The 25,939-nt window shown below is 41.7% G+C and overlaps 1 protein-coding gene across 10 annotated transcripts in view; it reads left to right on the top strand.

The window, feature by feature from the left end:
- Positions 1–25,939, top strand: part of RASAL2 (RAS protein activator like 2) — a 248,542-nt gene that overhangs the window by 112,548 nt on the left and 110,055 nt on the right. For 9 of the 10 annotated variants that reach the window (XM_075936872.2, XM_075936874.2, XM_075936873.2 and 6 more), the window contains exon 3: positions 17,172–17,298. In XM_075936872.2, the coding sequence (XP_075792987.1) occupies positions 17,172–17,298 (127 nt within the window). Of the gene's footprint in view, positions 1–2,028; positions 2,474–17,171; positions 17,299–25,939 lie in introns of those variants that run through there. The other variant, XM_075936876.2, reaches the window with a different exon arrangement.

The following is a 25,939-nucleotide window of genomic DNA, read 5'->3' as shown; positions in this document are numbered from 1 at the left end:
CTTTCTCTTCCTCTCTGATTAAGCAGGTCACGGCTGCAGTTGAATATAATATATAAAATATGTTCAGCTGTTGTCTGGGTTAATGTACTGTGAAGACGATGCTGTCTGCAAACTTCATGTTCTTGTTGTCATTTTGGTTACAGTCAGACGGTCAGAGGGAAGTTGAGGTAGAGTTTCCCCTTTTCTCTTGGTAAACTGGACAATAGTGGTCACTGGCAAAGGACTTCTCAGGCTTGTTTCAGCCTCCTTTGCTATAGCTATAAATTCGTTATTTGTGTCAGTGGGATACATAGCTGGATGCTGTGGTATGAAGACTAGATCCACATCACTCGGGGTAGCTGCGTAAGTTATTCACATCATTCCAGCCACAGACTGATAGAACCTTTACCCAAGATCACTCTGTTGTGTATCTGTAGGTAGGGAAAACTATTACAAATGTACTAGTTTTAAAGATCTTGTTGACACTGTTTTGTATCCTTCTACCTGTGAAGTTAGCCTCCTCTGCTTCCCATGAAACCAACCATACAGTTCTCAGAAGGAGCCATAGTAACCTCTTAAAAAGTGGCCTAAAATGGTTTTAATGCCCAGGATTCCATAGATCTGCCAGTGAGGTAGGAATTTCCATGCTTCCCTGCTTTAAAGCTTGCATCTCTGTCTCGGCACAGTCTCAAGATATAAGGCCTGATATATATGTCACTGCAGCACTGGATATTGTCCCTCTTGGGCATGATCAGCGTAAGTGGTTCTGGAGTCTAGAATTTTGGAAGTAGTTTCTGGGGAGAGGTACTAGTGATCCAGTGAGATGGTACTTTAGAACCTGTGGACAGGTGAAAAAATCTATTTACTACATGGTTCTGCAATTAGGTGCATAGATGTGAATGGTATCTGGATTTATAACAACACTTCAAAAGTCTCAGAGAGGTAGCCATGTTAGTCTGTAACTTTAAAAAATATATAGTTCTGCAGCACCTTAGAGAGTAGCCAAGATAACAACTACTAGTCTAGTAGCACCTTAAAAACTAACAAAACATATAGCTGGTATCATGAGCTTTCATGGGCACAACCCACCTCTGAATTTTCATGATTCATCTGAGGAAGTGGGTTTTGCCCACAAAAGCTCATGATACTATCTATCTATCTGTCTGTCTGTCTCTAAGGTGCTACAGGACTACTTGTTAAGGTGTTTAAAAAAAACAAAAAAAACCCACAACAACCAAGACACTAAAGAAAATCATGGGCATGAAGGAAAGAATACTACCAATATACTAATGCCAGTTACGCTATGTATAAGAGAAACATACCTCATAAAATGTAAATTGGAATACTGTAGATCCCAAATAACTATCTGAAGGCTGTTTTTAAACATTAATTACATATTAATTGGTGTTTCAGTTACAAAGGTCAGTTAGGAAGAATTTTTAAGGATATGAGTAAGATGACTCTCTTGGCTAGAAATAAAATCATGTGCTATATTAATCCCTGGTATCACTCGTGTACTAAGTTGTTATGACTATGAGTAATATTTAAATGCTCTCCTCTTCTGCCGGTTGTCTGTCAGAAAGTAAAGATTATTTATGTGGGCATACAGAGCAAGGGAATTAAATACACCAATTACAAACAGGAGAATCCAGCAAGAGAGTTAACCTTTTGCAGTGTGCTTTGAGAAGCCTGCAGGAGCATGGTCTTGAGAAATTACTCATTGCTTTATCCAAATTGAGCCAAGCAGACACTGCCTGTGGTACAGGTGTGACTCCACATGCTAAGCAGCTGACTGACTTTAGAAGCTACAATCTGCAGACTCAAATTTGCAATTCTGATTTGTTAAGGGATTGTAACTACTCTAAATGGAGAAAGTAGGGAAAGTCCCACTGGAACTTTCAGTCATACATGATAAAAGTAGAAGTTCATTTTAATCTAACCTCTGAATCTGTACACATGAGGGTGCGTTTCTCTGCACTTATAAAAACACAAGTAGTTTTACAAGAAATTCTCTTGTGCAATCTTAAGATGAAGAAACAAAGAGCTGATAAAACAGACTAAATAAAACAGCATAAACACAAAGTGTTTTTTATATCTTGAATGCTTGTTGCAAAAGGTTAATCTCGGTTATCTTTCTAAAGGAAGAGGGGAATCTACTTGGTAAATTTTAATTGGCAGGTTACTCCAAGTAAAAGCAGTTATATGAAATGACAGTGAACTGAGATGAAAAAGAAGTTGGGAGACAAGGTTGGGTGGAGCTTGTGGAATGTAGGAGGAGACTAGAAAACACTGTAAGTGGAACCAGAATTGTGTAGAGCCCGAAAGTATAGGTGAGCAGTGTAAAGTGGGTACAGAAGGAAAAGTGGAAGCTAGTGAAGGGAATTACAAAGTGGGAAAACAAGGTCAGAGAAGTATGTGAAGAAGATGATCTGTGGAAAAGATGATCTGGGAAGCATCTTTTTGCCTAAGTCGGAAGGGGACGAGGCAAGCAATGGTAAGTTGTGGGGCTCAGGTTATGGTAGCAAAGATGTAAGGTGGTGAAACTTTTCAGTGTCTTTTTTTCTTCTCTTAATCTATTTGGATTTTGATCCACTAAAGCAAGAGACTTTACTTTGGGTTAAATTGGAGAGAAGTTGAATGTGTAATGTTTTCTGTCCAGAAGGCAGGAAACTAGTGCATGCAGAATACAGTTAGGGAAGTAAAATAAACCTTAACTGTTTCACCTGTAGCACTGCACTGTCTTGCGCTCCATTTCAACACAGGGAGTTGTCTGAATGAAATGTGCAGACCTACTTCAATATGCTTGGGGAAATCAATAGAAACCTGCAGTAAGACACTGGAAAAACTACTTGCAAGTATGTTTTCCCAGAAATGCTACACAACTACATACATTGATTTGACTGAACAGAGACTATGCCAAGAATTCTCTATGGGCAAATATTTCAAGTTACAGTTCAGTCCAATGTATCTGCAATTACTTAGACAAAAATAAATGGTGATGGCATCAAGTTGTTGGAGTGCAGGCTAACCATAGTCACATAACACTTTGTCAACTTGTATGGAATTAAAATTAACAGGGAAGACGAGGAGCACCAGTAAGGAGAAAAAAAAGAGATTGAAACTCAGAAAGCAAGTGGAGAATAAGCCTAAAGGGGAAGGGACAGGGGGAGGGGCGACCCAAACCCAAGGGCTCGTCCATGAAGTGAGGAGCCACTAGCTTTTGAGATGTGGACCTACTGTACGATTTCAGAGGCACTTTTATGGTGTGATAACGCCTTGCAGCATATTCCAAGACCAGTAGAACAGGTCTAGGCTGTTTCACTTCAAAATGTAGGGATTTTTCCACAATGGAAACCTATATTACATCTGATTTCTGCGATGCTGTTTGGGGAGCGTACCAATCTTTCCATCACCTCAGTGAAACTTTTATTACAGTAAGAGCTACCAGAGCATCTTTTTAAGATCACATAGTAAGGGGCTAACCCCTACAGGCCAAAGATGCGCCGTTTAATTTAAGGGGTTATGGAGGTTTAGTGCTTCCAGAAGTGGCTGCGACGGGATAATAACAGAGAACTCTCATGAGGGGGGACACAAACAGGAGATCATGTGACATCTAAGTGGCAGTCACGCCAGCCGGGTTGCTGCTGTTTTGAGGCTTGCTGTCTGCAATTTGGCTATTGTCTTGCAGGCTCTGTTGTGTTGTTTGGAATTAGAGGTAGATGGGGCAAGAAAGAGCATTTTACATTGCACAAGATTCTTTCTGAAGCATCTGCCTTCAGATTCCAAGTTCTCTCTCCGCCTTTTTACAAGGACAAAGGGGAATAATGACCAGAGGCAAGCTGTGATGGTTGATAGTAGGTGGGAGACCCAATTGAAAGGGTTTTTTTTGGGGCAGACGTTTGACTGCACCAAATGTCACCTCTGCTGCCCACCCGTCAGCCCTTTGCATCCTCCCTTCCTGCTCTTCCCTCTACTGCTCCTCCCTAACCCACCCCCCAGTGGGACATGTCCCGCTCCCAGTGTTCTGCAAAGAACCAGTCCTGGCAGGAGCACTCCGCACACCTGCAGTCTGGCTGGTGGGCTCCTTGCTCTCCTGCTGCTCTGGCACCCCCAGAAAGTCCAAGATTCTCGTGCATGAGGTGCTGCCCAGGAGGGAGCCCACTTTTGTGTATGCCAGAGCCACCTAGAGCCCTGATCAGCACCAGCACTGGGGAATCTTTCAGCCCCTCAGATAAGCTGTGCAGTGTGGGATGGGAGTGACTTTCAGCCCATTTCAGCCCAAAGCACAGGCTCCACTGCTGGGGTTGCCAGGTGTCCGGTATTCTACCGGACAGTCCGGTATTTGCGCTCTTTGTCTGGTAAAAAAAAAAATCAGAGAATACCGGACATGTGCAATGTCCGGTATTCTCTGATTTTTTTCCGGCTGTGCACTGGATGGAAGCCTGGCATGCGCGGGGGGAGTGGCTGGATGCGGGGCCACAATCGGCGCCAGGAGCCTGTGATTGCGCAGAAGCCTGGCAGAGGTGGGGGAAGTAGCTGGGACTCCCCCGCCCCCACCAGGCTTCCGCGCAATCACAGGCTCCCAGTGCCGATTGCGGCCCCACCTCCCAGCCGGGACTCCCAGGTTAGGAGGCGGGACTGCGATCACCGCTCTTGGTGCATCAGAAGCCTAGCGGGGACGGGGGGAGTGGCTGGGAGAGCCAGTACTTATCCTGTGTTTTTTTTTTTTTTGCTTGACCAAAATACTGTGTGTCTGGTATTTTTGGGGGGGACCATCTGGCAACCCTATCCACGTCAGCCCCCTGTGCAAGGGCTTAAAGTCACCCTACTTATCCCAGGGCCTGGACCCCAGGGGCTTCTCTGTCTCCTAAGCTTTGACCCCAAGGTAGGATCCACGTTTGGTGTTTCATTTCCTAAACACCCCTTCTCTGCCTTCATGGAGCAACAGCAGTGCTCCCAACACAAGCTACAGGGAGTAACACTTTTCACATTTTTCTTTCTTTAAAGGCACAGGACAGAATTTTCAAAAGTACTTAAGTCTAGTTTTTGAAAGAGACTTAGGAGCAGAGATGCAGAACTTTTCTACATAACTTTTTTTTTGTTATCAGAAAATGCTGATTTGTTAAACTATTTGTTTTCAAGTATGGGTTAGAGTTAGAGGTTAGAGTTAATCTCTTGGATTCAAAGTTGTTTTAAAATTGTTGAAATGTCCCATTTTGATACTTTCTAAATATAAACAGGGCGTTTTTGTCTTGAAATTGCTTTTTAGTTTGACCTTTTAGTAATTTATACTTTATAAGGTAAAAAAAATTGTACAAATAAAACAAAGATTTTTAAAATTTTGTCTTGATTGAAGACATTTTTTGCTATCTAAAATTCTTGATGGATAGGAAAACCAGTCACTACCCACCTCTACTCATGGTCCTTGAGTGTCTTTGACATTCATTGAGACTTAGGCTACTGAGTTCCTAGATCACTTTATTGTCATATCTATCTGAAAGCCCCCAGACATAGGCCTCGGTCTTAGGATTTGCGCCACAGATACAGTGCTATCAGGTAGTTCAGTTGTGGGGATATCTCTGAGCTCTCAGGCTGTGCTTGTTTGAATCCTGGAAATTGCAAGTTAGACTTCTTAACTGGCAAGAAAAGCTTTTGGAATGTCCATGAGTATCTATTTATATCCCAGAGGGCAGACTGCTGCAGGATCTAATGTTAAAACAGTAGCTCCAGGAAGGCCAGTTCTCAGGGTTAGAAAATACTCAAGATAGTGTAGTTATGCAGCTTGCCATGATGGGAATTTTAGCAGCAGCATTTCAGGATCTGCATCTCTTCAGTCCAGTGTAAAATGCTCTGTAAATGTGGACTAGATTTGGGTGGGATGTTTGGGGGACGAGGCTTAATATGCTAATAAACCATGGAGCTTTGGTTATGCCCTTAGAGGTGTTCCCATGCCATCTAGGCTTAGAGTACATTTGACCCAATCTAGCAGCTGACGCAGCATGTCTGAGACATCTCTAAGATTGTGGTAAACCTTCGCAGCATTTCAATGACACAGCTAGATCTGAATGCTGAGGCCTATTCTCCTTAGACCTGCCTCCTCTTAGGGTGATTAACACTAGTTAACCTCTCAAGAGTGGGAATCAATAAAGACAGTATTTCAGGGAGAAAGATTATTTAGTAAGTTGTTGTTGTTGGTAGTCCGTCATGTCCGACGATGACGTCTTGAACTTGCACAGGCTCATCGGTTGTGGACTCGCATATGGCTGAGGAGTCCAAGCCTTGAACGGCATGGGCATTCACAGTAAGGGCAAAGGAATTGTCCTGGCTCTGTCAGTGTTTCTGCTACTGTTGCTTTTTTCCTCTCACGAGCATCAATCAGGCGCATGCGTCGCTGCTCTTCGAAGTTGTCATACGCGTGTTGTACGAGAGCACACCAGCCTGTTCGGTCTTCTGCATGCTGCTCTAGCTGCTTTGGCTTTAATCCAGCATGAGCAATGTTGGCCTTTACACAGTCTTTATACCTCTTATGAGGCCTGCCTTGATTCTTTTTGCCCTGGGAGAGTTCACCATAGACGAGTTGCTTAGGAATTCTTGACTCCTCCATTCGAATGATGTGCTCTGTCCAACGAAGCTGGGCTTTCAGAATCATGGTTCAATGCTTGTGGTTCCTGCTCTGTCAAGGACTTCCAAGTTTGTGACTCTGTCCTGCCATCGAATATGCAGTAATGACCTCATGCTGCGTGTGTGGAAGCGCTCCAGTAGTTTCACATGTTTCCTATACAAGGTCCAGGCTTCACTTTCATACAGGAGGCTGGTCAAGACTACAGCCCTGTACACTTTCAGTTTAGTGGATTGTCAAATATTGTGCTGATTCAACACTCGTGCTCTCAGGCGCCAATGCCAGGATCTGCAAAGCCAATCAGGCATTAGATTTCTTTATCAAGGGAGCCATCATTGGCTGTCACCCTGCCGAGGTCCTTCAACGCGTCCACTGTTTTTAACTCTGTTCCTTCAATAGAGATTGAAGGGGGGAGAGAAGCAGATCCTGGAGCAGGCTGAAACAGTACCGTGGTCTTTCCTAGGCTGATGGTCAAACCAAAGAGGCGAGTGTTTTCAGCAAACTTGTTGACAATAAGCTGGAGATCAGATTGCTCATGTGACATAAGTGCACAGTCATCAGCAAAAAGGGATTCAAGAATGAGCCCCTCAAGCGTCTTGGTTCTAGCATTCAAACGACAAAGGTAATACCAGTTTAAAATGGCAGAATGAATTTTCCCTGCCACTTACCTTCCTCTCTTCTTGGGAACCTTTAAGCTTTTGTTTGAGTTTCTCGAGACTGAAAACACGAGACTGAAAACACGGTTTCAATTTTACTGAATCCAGCACTGTTTTAAGATAGAGTAAGCCAAATCTGCTCTAGCAATTTTGGCTGATATAGTAATGTTAATTGGGTATGACTTTTTTTTTCTAGACATTTTAATACCTACAAATGCCCTAGAATAGATGTAATTATACCACCATAAATTGCCTTTGCAGCAAAGGTTATGGTGCTTGCCAAACTAGTCTAAATTATACAGACAAAAGAACTTTTTTGATGATCTAAGCTGCATCAGCAGGAGCAGAATTTGCTGAAATACTCCTAGAATAGAAAAACACTAAAACTGTGTCTAGACTGGCCACTTTTTCCGGAAAAGCAGCCGCTTTTTCAGAAAAACTTGCCAGCTGTCTACACTGGCCGCTTGAATTTCCGCAAAAGCACGGACGATCTCATGTAAGATTGTCAGTGCTTTTCCGGAAATACTATGCTGCTCCCGTTCGGGCAAAAGTCTTTTTCCGGAAAACTTTTGCGCAAAAGGGCCAGTGTAGACAGCAGAGATTTGCTTTCCGCAAAAAAGCCCCGATGGTGAAAATGGCGATCGGGGCTTTTTGCGGAAAAGCGCATCTAGATTGGCCACGGACGCTTTTCCGCAAAAAGTGCTTTTGCGGAAAAGCGTCCTGCCAATCTAGACGCGCTTTTCCGAAAATGCTTTTAACAGAAAACTTTTCCCTTAAAAGCATTTCCGGAAAATCATGCCAGTGTAGACGTAGCCCCCGGATACATCTACACTGCGGGGCTATTTCGAAATAATCTATTCCGGAATAGTTATTCCGAAATAGCACATCTACACTGCAGGGAAGCCTCAAAATTAGTCCGAGGCAGGCTTCCCTAATGTAGACGTGCTATCTCGATTTAGAGCCCCAGGAGGCACTGGGGAGGAATAACTTAGAATGGCCCTGGTGAGGGGCTATTTCCAACTAGCAGAAGTGGAGCGTCTTATTTTCGGAATAAGTGTTACTCTTCGTAGAATGAGGTTTACAGATTTCTGAATAAGCCGTCTGTTATTTTGCAATTATAATGAGCTAACGGAATGGCTGTGTAACGCTCACGATGTTATTTCAAAATAATGCTAGTTATCTCAAAATAATGATGCAGTGTAGACACACCCTAAGTGAAAAGGAAATGGGATGGAGTCAGAGCCTTGGCTTTCATAAAACCTTTCACTTGTAGTTTGGCAAAAAAGCCCTGGTGTGGATGATGCTTTCCAAATGGTCCTGACCAAGAGTGCATGTTCTAGTTCCAAGAGAGTTAATCTACAGTTAGTATGCAGGTTTGTCAGTTTCAGATCATTTTTGAGTATCCCACCAATGCAATCTTATCCTCTTTAGCACTACCTTATTACAGTTTAAAAATAAATACTGGAATTTAATCTTACTGTTCTTTTGTTTGTCAGAATTATTCATAGAATCATAGAATAATAGGACTGGAAGGGGACCTCAAGAGGTCATCGAGTCCAGCCCCCCGCCCTCAAGGCAGGACCAAGCTCCGTCTACACCATCCCTGACAGATGTCTATCTAACCTGTTCTTAAATATCTCCAGAGAGGGAGATTCCACCACCTCCCTTGGCAATTTATTCCAATATTTGACCACCCTGACAGTTAGGAATTTTTTCCTAATGTCCAATCTACACCTCCCCTGCTGCACTTTAAGCCCATTACTCCTTGTCCTGTCCTCAGAAACCAAGAGGAACAAATTTTCTTCTTCCTCCTTGTGACACCCTTTTAGATATTTGAAAACCGCTATCATGTCCCCCCTTAATCTTCTTTTTTCCAAACTAAACAAGCCCAGTTCATGAAGCCTGGCTTCATAGGTCATGTTCTCTAAACCTTTAATCATTCTTGTCGCTCTTCTCTGTACCCTTTCCAATTTCTCCACATCTTTCTTGAAATGTGGCGCCCAGAACTGGACACAGTACTCCAGCTGAGGCCTAACTAGTGCAGAGTAGAGCAGCAGAATCTATTCCTTCATCCCTTTTCATAATTCCTTGCTTTTGTCTAGTTCAGATTATAATGTCTTTAGGGCAGGGACAGCATTGCTTGTATTTCTATAAAGAGCTGTGTAAATTTGAGTTTGTGGTGCTATGTAAACATTATGTAACAAGTAGAGAATGAAATAGGTTGACATTCTTGAACCTCTCTATGCCTTTGTATTAATGTATTGCTTTTGAAATGGCTTTTGTGGGGGAAAAACCCTAAAGAAAGTGTTTTGGTCTGAACTGTGGCATTTCATTAAGGTCATTCTTTATGTATGTTTGGCCAAAATTGAAAGGGTTTAGGTTTTTTAAAGTATTCTTTGTAATCCTAAAAACTGAAAGCAAAGTGCGAGGCAGGGAGGAGAACCTGTCCTTAAGGACTAGAAAGTCTGGAGGAGATCGGATTGCTTGAATCTGAGGCAGATACTACATTCTGGTAATCTGAGGAAGCAGGGCAAGCATGAATAGACTCAGTTATATGAATTTGCCAATGCGCTAGTTAGACTTTAAAGCTGAAATCTAACCAACTAGATTTGCCAGTTGTGTTACAGCCAGTATTTAAATGGAGTTTTATCTCCGAAAACCCCTTTTTGCTAAGACCAAGGAGTGTTAGCTGACTTTAATGCTGGATTTTTTTCAGGTCCACATTTACCTTAGATGGTGTTTCTCAGATCAGGCCACTTAATTCTTCTAGACCAAGCTGCAGTTTATCAATGCATCTGGCAGGGATGTTAAATTGTGATTAATCAGCTAATTGAGGAGTTGATGGAATTTCCATTGACTACTCAATTAGTTGATAAGGGGGGGGGATGCTCACTACCCCTGCTGCAGCTCCACAGTTTAAATGTAGTAGGAGCTGGGTGCCGCCCTGTTCTTACTACATTTAAAAGGCAGAGCTGCAGCAGTGGGGGCCAATCCCCATTTGCGCCAGGTCCCGTGCTGTGCCTTTTAAATGTAGAAGGAGCCAGGTGGCTCTTACTACATTTAAAATGCAGAGGCGCAACAGTTGGGGACCCGGTGCGAGCAGGGATTGAAGCGGGTCCTGCACTGTACCTCTGCCTCCCCTGCTCCCCACATACACCGCGCCACCGGCTCCTGCTTTTTAAGCTGGCTCCCCCCAACACTGGCTCCTGCTTCCTCCCCCTTCCTGCTTCTGATTTAGAGGCAGCAAGGGGAGATGGGAAATGTGAGTAGTCAACTATTCAACCACTCTTTTACATCCCTAGCATCTAGAACCAGACATGTACAATCAATTATCAATATACAGTTAGTCAGTCAATGTGGACAGAACAAATATTCTAGGCTTGTATTGAAAACAAAATTACCATGCAGTCTCATAAAAAATTGACATGGACCAGTGTTGGGGGGGGGGGGGGCAGCAACTATCCAAGGGAAGGGAACAATACAGATCTCTAAGATTTTCTTGTTATATTTACTAATAATCCTCCATTATAAATTCTCTACCTCCTAATGCACTTACTTCCAGTACAGGTTGAACCTTTCTAATCAAGCACTCTCAGGACCTAAATGGTGCCAAATCGTTAATTCAAATATCCCAATTTTTAAACAAATTCTTCTATTTTTCTAAAGGTTTATATCCAGGTTGGGTGCTTATTGTGCCTGCCTCCCTTATGAATTGGCTTATGAATATAAATATGCATAACTTCCGTAGATGCTTTGGGCAAAATGCCTCCTGTAACCTATTAATTTTTTATAATACAGTCTACTGGATCTGTATTTCCTATTTTGGTGCATGTATTATTCTTGTATGTAAAGTTAGAAATATGAAGTATGAGACTGTTTATAGTTTTAAATATGCTAATAAAAGCCATTATTGGTTTTCTCCCTCCCCCTCCACCCCTCCCCCCCTGTTTCCATCCAAAGCCTTAATGATTTGGTGATTAAGTTAGCATCTTGAAAATAGCCTTGTTTGTCCTGTATAGGTGATTGGACTAGTAAGACATGCAACCATTCCATCTGGTTTTGGGATTCCGTTTTGATGCAGGTATTTTTCCACGGAAAGGGGAATGTAGAATAAAAGATTCCTGCCCTGGGGAAAAGACTATTTAAGCAAGGGAAAGTTATCAGCCCTTTATCTTCGATGGATGTGACACACTCCAAAGAGGGCTGGGGACCCAGGTCAAGATAAGAGGTGGTCTCTGACCTGAAGATTATGCCTAGAACAAGAATAGCTCATTAGGGTAAGAATCTGTTTGCAATAAGTTTTTAATGAGTTAGAACTAGCTATGTGTTTTCTTTTCATTTTAACTTCGTAACTTACTTTGATCTGTTTTCACTTGCAACCACTTAACTCTTACTATTTGTATTTAATAAAAACACTTTTGTTTATTATCAGGCTCAGGGTAAATAATTGTTTTTTGGTGGGGTAGGAGGGGACAGTCAGTGTGCATATTTCTCTTTCATTGATAAAGAGGGTGAACTTCCTCATGAGCTTTCTTTGTGTAAAACTTTTTCACAGAGACACAGATTTATTTGGGAATTTGACCCCTTTTGAGGGTTGTATTCCTGGGAGCTGTGCCATAGAACAGTGCCGGAGCTGAAGTGGTTCAGTGTCTGTGTAGCTCTGCAGGAGAGTAGTCACCCCAACTCTGTGCCTTATTGTGGGGAGACCAGAGAATCTAGCCCAGCAGGACAGGGTGATGGGGAGTTCCAGAGAACAAGAAGGCAGGTATCAGTGGCATAATCCGCACACCAGGGAAAAATCCCAATGGGTCGTCTGTGACCGCACCCCGTCACACTTGTATCTTTGTTCTTTTCTCTTCTGGCATGGTAAAATTCTTATAGCTTCCATAGTGCAACAATAATGTAGAGAGAACAAGCAAACATCCTCTATAGTTTCTGTATGATACATTCTCTGATGATGTTTACTACATCTCATTTCATATGTTTTAGGGCATATCATCAGATGAGACATTTCTTTGGAGAAATAAGACATTGTTCACTAAGAGGCATAGATCTGATTCATTGGACAGACAAATGTACAGTTTCTAATTTCATGTGAAAGATATTAGCTGCTTGGGGTATCAGGAACTTAGATCTCTGAAATGTACAGCTTTTTGGGTCATCAAGCAAGCTATTCCTAATGGGGCTACACTTAGACTTCCTACTTATCTGTGGCTCTTGGTCAATATACAGATAGTAGAGCACTTGACACAGTGGGGAAAAAAGGGGCAGTTATTCTCTGGAGCAATGTTAAGTGCCTCAAGAGAATCTCTTGGCTAAGAATTCTCTGTAACTAGAGCAAAAGAGAGAGAAATTGTATCCATATGAGGAACTAATTATAGTCTTAAGACTCCTTGAGTTTGCCTTTCCTGGAAACATTGTACTTCAACTTTAGTTTAATTGATACTTCCAGAAAAGATTTCCTGTCTTTTGGGATGGACATGCTGACTTTCATGCTAAAGATTTTGAATATACATGGAGTGATCAGTGCCAATCTTAAGTTGGGAACCTTGTTTCTAGTTAAAAAACATCACATTTTAGGCAACTGTTGGGTGTTTTATATCTGGGACAAAATGGTCCTATTTGATGGATTTCACTGGTTGCTGAATAATATATTCAATGTGATGCAGAGCTGGTAAAGTATTATAAGAGAGTATTTGATAAACTATTGTATAAGCATTGAATAAACTCTCAAAAATCACAAGATTTACTGGGTAAGACACTTATTATTACACCTGTCTGGTATCAGCACCCAACATGAACCAATAAGCCAGGTAAATTTTGGCTCAGGCATTTCTGCAGAGATAATTTTCTGTCCTTTTTATTTTTCTTATAGCTCCTTCTGCTGGCCATAACCCCCTCTAGGGCACAGACTGATAACATAGCTGAAAATTGAGCTTAGGCATAGCTGCGGAAACTTGTATCTCCTCCTAATAAAGAATATAGATTAGAAACCTTGTTGGAAGGTCAGCCTCTGAGAAATGAGAAGCCTACTATCCAACTGCCTGCCTGCCTTTGCTTAGCTGGCAGAATGGATGCAGGCATACTAGCCTCAACTGGTGGATCTGAGCACTCGTAGGGTTAGTCGTGTAAAAATAAAAATAGTGAGTCTGATGTGAGAAGAATAAACAAAAGTGCAGAGAAGCTGTATGTGGAGAGAAGGAGCTATGTCAGCATTGTGAGCTAATTAGCAGTCTAGTCTTAGGGAAGCTCACAGGCAAAAGAATTGCATTGACTACAGAATTAGAACCAAAATAGTGATGCATGTCTGCTAAAAGGATAGTTGTCACAAATCAGTAGGCTGTGTATCTGAGGTTAAGCGGAGTAGGGCACAGGCTACTATGAAGTTATTGTATGTAGCATTCAGCAAGAGCAATCTGAAATGATTCAGAGATAGGTTGTTGAAAGAACGGAAAAAGCATTCAAGTATAAAAAATACCTAACTGGTGTCTGCAAATGAAAATTGCAAATGTAATATTTGATCTTGATTGAGTGAATATGACACAAACCAAAAATATTAGTGTCCATTTACATTACTAACACTTTCTGATGTCCACGAGAGAGCTGAGTCACTTACTTTGAAAAAAAATGAGCAATGCTTGAAGGAGGCAACAGACAAGCATGGTATCAAATTACATTTTAAAAAAGACCTTAAGATAAATATTAATATTACACGATTAAGTACTAAAAAGTCAGGAAATGCCAGGGCTAAAATTGAGTCCTTAAAGTGCAGTCTGGAACTAAATGGTCACATGCATTTCTCAAATAGCACAATGTATCATGCATATTTTATATACCTTTCCTATAAATGACTAATATTTTTTGATATTACTATTTCCCTGTGTTATGCCAGATAGGGACAATAAAAGCCATTTATGCCTTTATCATTCACCAGTTGCATGGTGAATGAACCTGAGTTCTTCACTCCACAAATTATAAGATACTCTTTATGGCTGTAGGAAAAAAATTGCATGATCCCGTGTGTAATGTGAAATATGATGTGATCATGCAGTTAAAGACTATCTCAATACCATATGCACAAGAAGGGAGAATAAGTTGCATTTCTTGACTTTTCAGTGCAGAATTAATGTCTCATAATTAATTTTAATAGACTATTTATAAAATAAATCATTTGGAAAAGGTGGGGGAAACAGGTTGCTGGTACGCTGTTAGTGCACTTCCCTGTGAGGCTTGGTCTCCTTCGGAGTTATTGTTTCAAAAAAATTTTTAAAAATTGCTGTCCATGTCTGAAGTCTGCAATTTTTTCCAGTGTTTTCTAATTGTCAAACCTCCACCAGTTTTCATTACAGCACTTAATAACCACTGACAAAGGCTGTTGCCCTGCTAAAACCTCAGTTTTCTAGCTACAGTCATTTCACCTGCAGAGCTGCTGAAAGAGGTTGCCAGAACTTGTTGAGGTAAAAGTGTAATGTTGTTCACTCTCCTTTTGTATATAACAGCTCAAAAGTTTTCTCAAACTTCCAAAGAAACTAGATATGGAAGATTTCAGTTTAGTCAGTGAAACTTGAGGAAATAACTGAAAATAGTGCATTATATTAGAAATATATAAGCAAGTGAAAATGCAAATATTACTAGCCGTCTCCATATCGTAGGAGGTAGTCCAATAAGGGGAACCAGTTGCCATAGTTCAGGGCTAAATGCACTTTCAGCATCTCTAAGTGTAATGCTGCAGGTGAAGCCCTATTGCTTTTATCTTTCTGGGAAAATTATGGGATTCCTCCCTGACTCTAGAATGGGCCCTGTGGTGTAGCACCGTGTGAACTGACTTCCTCAGCATACCTGACTGCATTAGAGTCCTGCCAGTTTTCTCTTCAAGAGCTGTAACCATTGTGTCCATAGTGACACACAACAATCTTTGCAAAGTGAGTATTCAGTCTTAATAATCAGAACAGAGCATCACGAAAGCAAAGGGTTAGAACTAGGGATGTAAAATCCAGTTTAAAAAAGTTAACCGATAAATATATGTAAGCAGTTAACCAGCATCCCACACCAGGTGGCTGCTGCAGCTGGGTGGACCCACTACACCATGGGTGGAGGTTGTTTGGGCCAGGCAGAGACTTGTGTCATGGGAAGGAGGTTGCTCTGAGCCAGGCAGGGTCCGCCACACCACATCATGGGTAGGAGCTGCTCTATCCATGCTAGGTTGAGCCCACCATGCCACACTGGGGGCAGGGGCCTCCTCTGGCCAGGCTGGGCCACCGCTTAACCAGTTATCCTATAAGCATACTGATAAGGTGAAAACTGATTTACCCTTAAATCCCTCGTTGGAACTAAGGATGTTAAAGACCAGTCAACTATCTAATAAGCATGTGCTTATCGGACACTCATTTGACTAGTCAATATATGAGATAGGCAGCAAAGGGGGAGGGGTACTTCAAAGTGGCAGCTCCGCATAGCGGTTCTACCACTTTGAAACCCCAAGGTGGTCGCTACATAGCTGATCCGCAGATCAGCTGTGTGGCGAGCTGCCCCTTTAAAATGCCGCCTCTGCGTGATTCAAAGGGGTAGCTGTGAAGCCCAGGGTCAGCTATGAATCCCCTGCTGGCCCAGGGCTCCATGGCTTTGAAATTCACAAGAGCCCCCACTAGGGACTCTTGTGCATTTCAAAAAAGGCACCCTTGTGCAGCCCAGAGTCAGCGGGACTTCCCACTGGCCCCTGTACGTGGAGTTCCCCATTCCTCCCAGGGGCTTTTGTACATTTCAATGGAGGAATGCGGAAGTGCCTGTCAACTAATTAATTAATCGCTTTTTAACATCCTTAGTTAGAACACAACAATCTGCACATAAGATCAAGAAGAGATGTATCTAAAGCTTATCCAGAAATACCACCTCCTTCTCACCTCTTCCCCCCCCCCCCCCCCCGCACATCTGGAACTGAGTCTGCTTCCCTGCTGTTCCTCAGTCTCTCTCTCTCTGTCTTTAGGGGCGGACTTTCTTCAGTCCTGAATCTCCTTGTCTCTGTTGAACTTGGCCAAACCAATTTGTGTTGTAGGGCGATTTAAACTTCCAAATAGTTGATTCTCTGTGTTGTCTATTAATTATCGCTAAGTGGGTGGCTTTCAGAAGTGTCTGCACACTCTTGTCTGTATGCATGCTAACTCGTGTAATCCTTAACAATGAATAGATCTGAATTAGCCTGCATTAGCCATTAGTAATCATATCAAATGCTCTAACAATCACAGAGATGTGTATATATAATATTCATAAAATATTACAGGCCTTTTCCATCTCCTTTTCATCAGTAGCATCCTTAATTTGAAAGTTCCCCTGTCCCCTTGTATGCCATACTGATCAGAACAATGATTCATCCACCCCAGTATCTTGGTTCCAGTCCTCTAATACTGTTGATTTTAACAAGGATGTGTCTTAGCTGGTAGTACAGCCACTTCATGTTTTTGTAGCGTCTCAAGGCCTTGCGTTTAAGAGGCCTTGTAATCTGATTAGTAACTTCAGGCTGACTTTAACAATATGGAAATGAATAGCACTTCAGACCAATGGCGCTTGGTCCTCAGCCATGGGAAAACCAGTTTCCAGGTACAAGACTTACCTTGTATAGGTTGTTTGTTTGTTTTTTTTGTTGCTTGGTGGTTTTTTGGCACAGACACCTGCACCTCTGTGTGCTAAGCACGAGTCTCTTTGCATAGTTGCATTTCCTGGTAGCTCACTTCTTTTATAATAAACTTATTTCCCCTTTTCTGGATGATAACCTCCTGAATTTTGTGGTAGGGTTGGATCAGCTGCATCCTGTCTGAATATTACCACCAGATCAGTGACAAATTAAATACTCATTGAGGATGAGTATAAAAGGAAATGTATAATGACAAATTAAAGATTTTGGTATCTTTTATTTCCTGTAGATGCCTGTGGAGGGGGTACAGGAACAACAGACAGAATCTACCAAAGGGCGATGCCTGCGACGTACCGTAAGCGTCCCATCTGAGGGTCAATTTCCTGAATATCCACCAGAGGGAGCCACTAAGCTTGGTAAGTTACACAATTAGAAAAGCAATGTACTAATTTAAATGTATAGTTGTTTTATTGCTCTGTGTTAAAGAACGTGTTTCTCATCCAGCATTGCTGTAGTCGGTTTAGATCGATAGCAGTTCAGCTAAATGTTAGTGAAGCTCGTCGGAGAGTCACCATTGTTTATAATTGCCTGCCAACAAAGTGACTTCAGAGTGCTAGGATTTATCTGAACATCAGTGAGGTTACTGTTGAGTCCTGGGAGGGAATACTGCACAGCACTGAGGTTTAGAAACCTTACAAATGCAGTTATAAGCAGCTCTGGGATTTAGAACCCTGAATCTGTGAGCTCATGTCAATAGTGCTACATGCTTTACAGACATTTTTTCATGGCTCCTGGCTGTTTGTTTGAGCTCTGACTTGGGTATGATCTACCTTCTTTAAGCTTCTTAGAAGTTCTGTGGCTTTGTATTGTAGTGAGTATTGAGCTACACCTAATCTCCAGACCTGATCTCCCTATCAGAAATATTGTCCATTTGTGAAGGTGTGGCTTCCCAAAGAAACGAATGAGCAAGGGACTGTGCCAGTGTTATCATACTTGCCAAAAAATGGAAGGCACTAAGGAAAACTGAAAAACAGAAGAGCACTTACGATAATCGCGTTTACCCAAGGCCACATTTGGACCAGTTTCCTGTGCCCTTTCTCTCCTCTTCAGTCAGGCCTCCCAGCAGTAGGGAATAATGAAAGCAGCAATATCACAAAGTCAATTCTTGTTTCCAGCTGCAACTAGTGAAGGAGTATAGTCCAGGAGTAGGCTGGCACTTGCTGCTGGGGTTAGGAACAGTTCTGCCGTTTTCCCGAAGCAAAGTTGTGATCCTGGAAGAGAGCTAGCTTCAAGAATAAGTTGTAAGTGGGTCTCTAAGCAGAAAACTACATAGGATACTGACTACTTGTAAATATGCAGTGTACATAAAAGAGGGGTTTTAATCACAGCTGTGGCTGTTTCTTTTTTTAAAAATTGTCTACAATTACATGCATAATAAATTGCATGCTCTAAAAAAGATGTTTTTTTCTGGGTCGTAAAGCCTGTCGTAGATTTCTAAAGAGCAGAGTAGAGTTACAGTAGCTGTAAGGCTGTCTTTGTGAAGCCCCATATCTCACATTTTCTTCTTGAAAACAATTTCCTGGATGGGCGGGCGGGGAGCTTTTTCTCATTCTTGCATTTGCCGTTTGGAAAGAGAAATGCACTTTAAACATCTGAATTATTGTTAAAGAATGGAATTGTCTTTCAAAAGTTCTGTCTGCACTGCCTTGGAGCCCATTAACTGCACAGAATGGTGACTGAAACATGAAGGGACATACAAATCTTTAGCACATCTAGCACGTAACTGTCTTGCGATGGTGGCTACAGCGATGCCACGGGAACTCCTGTTTTCAGTTTCAGGTGACATTAAAAACAAGGAGTAGGCAGCATTATTTACTTCAAATGTAAGCAAACTTGCTTGAGAGGACAAGATGTAGGACTGAGTGGACTTGTAGGTTCTGAAGTTTTGCATTGTTTTATTTTTGAATGCAGGTTTTTGTACATAATTCTACATTTGTAAGCTCAACATTAATATAGTACTTGCATTAGGTGAACTGAAAAAATACTATGTTTTTTACAGCGCAAATAGTTGTAATAAAAATAAGTGTAAAGTGAGCACTGTACACTTTTTCTGTGTTGTAACTGAAATAAAAATAGTTGAAAATGTAGAAAACATCCAAAAATATTTAAATAAATGGTATTCTGTTGTTCAACAGTTTAGTATTTTAATTGCTTGACATACTTAAATTGTTTGCATATTTTTATATAGCTATCATGATAATTTTGCTGGACTATAAAGGCCACCTAATTCAGTACCTAAGAGATGTGGGCACACAGAGTGGGAGGGGAGCAGGAAAAATATGGTGATCAAGATCATGACTGAAGGGGGGAGATGTACAGTTAGGAAGATTTTAATGACTGATCGCTCTGCACTAGATCTGACTAGAGACATGCTTTATCAGTCACCACAAAATCCCTCGCAATTTGTGGAAGTTTGGGAGGTGTAGAGAACACGGTGAAAAGTGTATTTTTATGAACGTGGCAGTGAGCAAACCAATGAAGGGAAAGCATAGCGAATAATTGTGTATTTAAAAAAAAAAACAGAGAAAGAAACAGATGGCAGTGGGCAGAGTGTATCACCAGCAGCATAGATAACAAGTGGACCAAAATAGTCTTTGAATGGACGTGAAAAACTGAAAAGCACAACAGGAGCAGATAAACTATCCAGCAGCTAAATAGCTCTGTGAAGTGGATAAGAGTATCAAACTTGTGCTGAGGAAGTATGTGCTTGACATGGAAACAGCAAACGTGATAGCTTATGAGAGTGTCTGAAGTTACTACCCAGAGATGAGGTCTTACAGCTGGATCTATTAAGAAGATTTATGAATGATATTTGCATTTTTCCTGTAAGTAAGATTACTATGCAAGCCTGAGTATCAGAAATGAAATAATTGTTAGGTAATTAGTTGACTACAATGCTACAATTATGCCAACATACGGTGCTGAACCAGCTTTTCATTGACTTTGTCACTTGACAAAACATTATGCTATATTACTGTATGATGAGACTATGCATATAGTTATAGGGCTATGTTCATACTAGAAATAATACTGATTCTTAGGATCAGTACAGCTGTCTGTAATCAGAATACCATGCAAGCACCCTAACACAAATCCTGTGGTGTATGTAATTATGCATTATCCACGTTATAAATAAGAAAATGAAGCCCAGAGCAAGACTGTTGCAGGCACGAAGATAACACAAGAAAGTGGACATTTTGCTTATTTTGGAAAGGAACAAAAACGCCAATCACTGGATTGGTCATAACACGTTGATGTATATTGTGCTTCACTGTCTGGCTCATCTACTATACAGTTGAGAGAGTTTGTGCGTGTTGGTCAGTCTGTCCATCTGTGAGTCTGTTTGTTCAAGAATTGCTGAATGGTAGAAGCCAAATTCAGTAGGCAGCTTCCTCGTATCGGAACTTTAAAGCAAGGTCACAGTTTGATTGTGCCAGGCCAATGGAATGTGTGTGGAATGCGATTTGTTTCTCATCAAATGGAAAGGGAGGGCTGTGAGAGCATGGACAGTCATACTCCAGAGTCACCATGGGGAGTGGGGGCTCAGCAAGCACAGGGGACAGGTATACCCCTGAATGACCACAGGGAGGCAGCAAGCAAGTCAAGAGCTGTCCCGGGGAGCAGACAGCAGCTGCCCCCACCCCTTGCCCTGACTCCTGCACCCCTCACCCTCTTATGTGAGTGCCTCCTCACACCGAACCCTGACTCCTACACCCTAGCCTTGACAGACCCAAGCAACGCTAGATAAATCTTCCAGTTCTAAAAGTATCAGAGGGATAGCTGCGTTCGTCTGTAACTTTAAAAACGAGCAGTCCTTTGGCACCTTATAAACTAACAAATATATAGTATCATGAGCTTTGATGGGCAAAACTCACTTCTTCAGATGAGCTAGAGTGGAGAAAAAAGGTGGACTATCAGGATTATAACAGAAAAAGAAGGGAGAGGAAAGAGGGAAAAAAATTACCTGTCAATAGTAGTGTAGGTGCTAATGAGGCTGAGTGGGCTGGAAGTGTCCCATACTTAGCTTTTGATATCGATGGTGTGATAAATGTAAGGAAGACTGGCTTTATAGTTAATGTCTTTGTTAAGCCCGAGGGAAACTGTGTCAAATTTGCATATGAAGGTCAATTCTGCACTCTCTCTCTCTCTCTCTCTCTCTCTCTGTAGTTGGCTTGTGAAATTCCTTTGTAGAAAAATGTCTACTTTTAAATCCGTTAATGAGTGCCCAGTCAGGTTCAAAAGTTCCCCTGCAGGTTTATGTGTGTTACCATTTTTGATATCTGACTTCTAGTTCTAAATACTAAAGGAATATCTATTGAGAGGAAAGTTACCCAACTGCTGAAGAGGCTGCATATGGTTATTCTTTCTTACCCAGATTTGTAGCAACTTTGTGTGTAACTAAGGCAATTCCGCGTGAGGTTAAAATCCACTGTGAAAATAGATTATGAGTAACTCTGTGTGTGGTATTGAGAGCTATTGATGTAGGAGGTGGGCTCTCAACCATGAGAGCACATAGCTTCAGGGGCAGTTCTATTTTAAATATCACTGCTAAAAATGAACCTTTTTTTGTGTTTAACACTAGTTCATTAAAATCTAAGTCTATGACGTGCTAATCTTCATATGGTGAGCATATGAGTCTCCAGGACTGGCATCACACAGGAAATTTAAGAATGAGTTTCATGAAATAGTGTATCTTCTTAATTTCCTCTCTGTTACCCTCCTTATAATTATTTAAGGTCCATTTGGTAGCTTAACTCTTGTTTAGAAAGGTGGGGTTTTTTTTTAGTAATTTCTCATGGTTTATATATTGATATTTATGAACCGCACAGAAAGAGCCCAAATTAATTTCACTCATTCATAATGTCACATCAGTAGCACAGAATCACTTATCTCTTTCTTAGTGGGGCCGCTATGTTTCTGCTGTCCCCCAAACACATATACAATCAAATGCAAAACAAAATCAAATTGACAAAGTTTAGATGCTAACATCTGGGGGTAGTTTATGTGATATTTTGTACCTTGTTTTGGCAGCATCTGTCAAATGCATTCCAAAGGGTAGGAAATGAAGAGGCAAAAATCTCTCTTAATTAGTGCTTCAGTTATCAGGAAAGAATTACCCTACAAGGAAGAGCCTGTAATTAGTAACTTCTAATTGGAAGTAAGACCAAGCAAAGTTGATTCTTAAGATTTACTTGGTGCTTAGAAAAGCTGTAATTGATGCAAATGAGGAAAGCCTATTGAGAGAGGAAATCCTTTGGAAGACAGAAATTCAAGACTATTGGACCTAATGAGGCAAAGTACCTTTTATTTATCTGTGAATTTGCAGAATTTTGGTGCACTTTCACTTAGGGTTGCCATATGGTTTATCCAAAAATACCAAACACCACCACCCCCACCCCCCCAAAAAACAAAAAAAAACCAACACTGGGGGAAAACGTTCTGTTGGGGGAGGAGGGAAAGGACTCCGAGTTAAGCAAAAAAATAAAATAAAATAAAACAGTATTAAAACAGCATGGCCCTTTCAGTGCTTGCAGAGTCAGAATAGGGGTAGGAACAGGGGAGAGGTTGAGCACTAAGACCCAGGGAAGGCATTGCTTCCCCTTGGTCTTTAAGCGTTTTGCTGGTGGCCATTTTGTTTTCTTGATCAAGCAAGATCGCAGTTTCCCTGCAGAACCAGGTAAGCTGAGTGTGTCGTAGGGTTGCCAGATGTCCGGTATTTTTGCCTCCTGGCAGAGGTGAAAAACAGAAAATACTGGACATTTTAGGTGTCCGGTATTTTCTGAATTTTTTTACTGGATAGGAGGCGAAAATACCAGACTGTCCATGTCAATACTGGATACCTGGCATCCCTACTTTAACTTAGAGCACCAAATTCATAGATAAAGCTAATTGGTCTTAAAAGAATTTGAGAGGGATTAATAGCAGTGGCTAGAGAAGCAGGTCCGGTGTGAATAGGCGCTGGGCAGATTTCAACATCTTTTTTAAATATGCACTTCAGCTTTTACTAGCCTAAACTGGGGAAAAATGCCTCATTATGCCTGACTCTGACTAGAGATTAAGAATAATGTTTTCAGAAGCATCTAAATCACCTTTTCAAAAGTTACAGGGCAGGTAAGGATCTATGTCAAGTTTACAAATGAGATTCAAACTCCCACATCACTCAGATGCATTTGAAAATGTACCCTTAATTCCCTGTGTTCAACTCCTTTGTGATGTCCGTGTCTTTTGGAATGTCAGCTTGCAGCATCCCAGCCCACCAGCTCTGAAATTCTATTTTACGTTTTTTCATAAGAGCAGGAGCAGTCCAGCCACTAGTTGTCTCTTGCTTTCTAGCTGTTGTAAAGGAATCTGGTATGACAGTACACTGGGGAGGCAGGGGAGGGAGAGAGGAAATCTAAGCAATACAAAAGATTCCTGACTTGATGTGACTTTGATTATCCACTTGCCCCAATAGCTACTGAACTAGGACACTTCATCTACTAATGTATAAACTGAACTTAGAGGAAGAAGATGAGAGTATGCAAGAGACTGTGGAATGTGGAAAAATTTGGTGGCAGAAGTTGCAGTTTGATTAGTCATCAGGGAATTTGGACAGTATTTTTCCTCATTAAAACAGCCAGGGAATGCTGGCATGAGTTTGCAATTTCAATTGCGTACAATCAATATTGCTAATAGAGATGAATCTACATCAAAATGCCAGATCCACGTTTGCAGTCCAACTAACTTGGTAAGGTTCAAATACTGATAAATGTAAAGGAGTTCAAATATCTGCGTTTCCAAGTCTGTGGTTTTGGTTTCAGTCCATTTCAGATTCCTTGCTCTACGTGCAGGAAGCAGGTTCAGCTACAGGATACTTTCTTTAGGTCCAAGTAACTGGATTTCCAGCTTAGTTTTAAGTGTTGTCTTATATAGTGAAATGCTAGGGTGCCTGTTGCTGGGTGTGGGCACTGATGTTTACTCTTTGTATCTTCTTCATAAAATGTTCCCGTTTTTTAGTTCATGGAACTTCTGCCAAACCAAAGCATCATGAGGAAATTTTGCATTTTTTTGAGAAAATGATGCTTCAGTCTGTTGTCTGGATGTTTGCACAGCCACTTCTGCCCCACAGATTCACACTTGTGCATTCCAGAGGGTAGCAGAAAAGGAGGGAGATGATGGAAATTATTCTAGACATGGTTTTCCAACTTTTGTCGTCACTGGCTTCAATACTGCTATATGCTAATGGAATTTAATTGTACCTACAGCCTTGAATATTATGTGCTGCATTAGACCTTCCTCATTTTAACAAGACCTTGTGATTTATGGCCCTGATTCAGTAAAGAACCTCAAGCAGTGAGAGGCTACATGGCCCAGTGGATAGGGCACAGGACTGGGACTTTCATCTTCAGATCTGTGCCAGCTCTGACATGACCTGCTGTGTAACCGTGGGCAAGTCTGTATTTCTTCTCCTACTCTTTATCTACATAGACAGTACACTCTTTGGAGCAGCCACTCTCCTTTGCTGTGTGTTCGGTTTGTTCAGTGGCATCTGCAAAGAGGCTCTATTTCAGTGCGGGCCTTTAGTCCACTTGTACAAGTGGGGAGCTTTTTGTTGTGTGTCTGGGTGAGCAAAGGCTGTGCCTGTGTGTGGAGGCTTGAAACACTCTGCTGGGAGAAGCAGTCAGACACCTTCAGGGACAGATTGTATCTGGAGGATTGAGAGTGCCAGTGGTAGAAATCTTAGGAGCCAGTTTCCTGACCTATCACTCTTGAGTTCATTCCTAACTAGGGATGGTAAAGGTTAACTGGTAAGCATTACCCAGCCCCGTGGGGCCCACCGCAGGCAGGGGCTGCTCTCTTGCTTGTCTTGTATGTGACATTTATACACACAGAGCGTGTGTGTGTGTGGTGTGGGGCAGGAGCTGTCTTGTTTTGTGTATACGGGGCCTCTTGCAGCTGAGCCCTCATCAGGGCTTCTCCTGTTACCATAATATAAACAGAATAATTATCTTCCCCTGTTTTGCAGGAGAAGCTACCCAGGAACAGGTTTCCATTCCTGGGGAAGTTGAGTTCTGCATAATGGGCCGCTCCTCCCCTTACACTGCCTAAGACAGACAGCACTTCAGCCCTTTCTACTGCCCTGTCTGAGGGAAGATCCTTGGTAGTGAAGTATCTCCCTCGCCTTGCCCCTTGTGCTCGCTCTTTATAGCAGTAGGCTGAGAGCAGGTGCAGGATTCTCTTGAACTCCTGTGGAAAGAACACAGGAAAACGGATATGGGTAAGGAAGGCAAAATGGCAGGTGGACAAGTTAAGCAGCGGGAGAAGGATGGAAAAATGGCAAGTTTGGTGGATTTAGTGCAAAGAGCATTTCATGACAGCTTGACAAAAAGATGGATTATGTGGACATTTGTGCTGCTGATATGCCCCATTGCAGTAGATATGGGGTTCTAAATATTAATGTTCCTATTACAATATTAAATACCATTGCTCCTGTACTATAGATGGGGAACAGAAACAGTACTATCTGATGTGCCCAAATCCCTCAATGTCAGTAGAGGCACAATGTCAGGACCTGTATTAGAACCCAGGTCACTGACCCACTTGACTTCAGGGTCCCAGGCAGATCCAATAGCCAGAATTTTCAAACTTGATGGCTCAAAGTTAGATATTGAATAAGCAATCTGAGTTTCAAGAGTGCCGAACACCTGCAGTTGCCATTGACGCAAGCAGAAGAAATGCATGCTTGGCAGCTATGAAAACCAAGCTAATCTGAAGTCCTTAATCAAGGTGTCTGCCTCAACACACTAGAGCTATTTTGGTCTTAGTTCCCTAACAGAAGACTTCGAAAAAACAAAATTGTGAAATCTACTGAAGCTAATATTTTTTTTATTTCAAATGTATTTAACTCATTGTCTCCCAGCTCAGATACCCAAGAGCATACACAGTTGAGGAATGGTTTTAATTCTTTCTGAACTAGTGATGGTTTCATACTTTAATTACTCAGAGTGGAACTCATTT

Source organism: Pelodiscus sinensis, chromosome 9, assembly GCF_052426305.1.
Source record: "Pelodiscus sinensis isolate ZL-2025 chromosome 9, ASM5242630v1, whole genome shotgun sequence".
In the NCBI taxonomy this organism is placed as follows: Eukaryota; Metazoa; Chordata; order Testudines; family Trionychidae; genus Pelodiscus; species Pelodiscus sinensis.
Note: the sequence above shows the minus strand (reverse complement) of the source record. Positions and strands in the feature narration are given on the sequence as shown.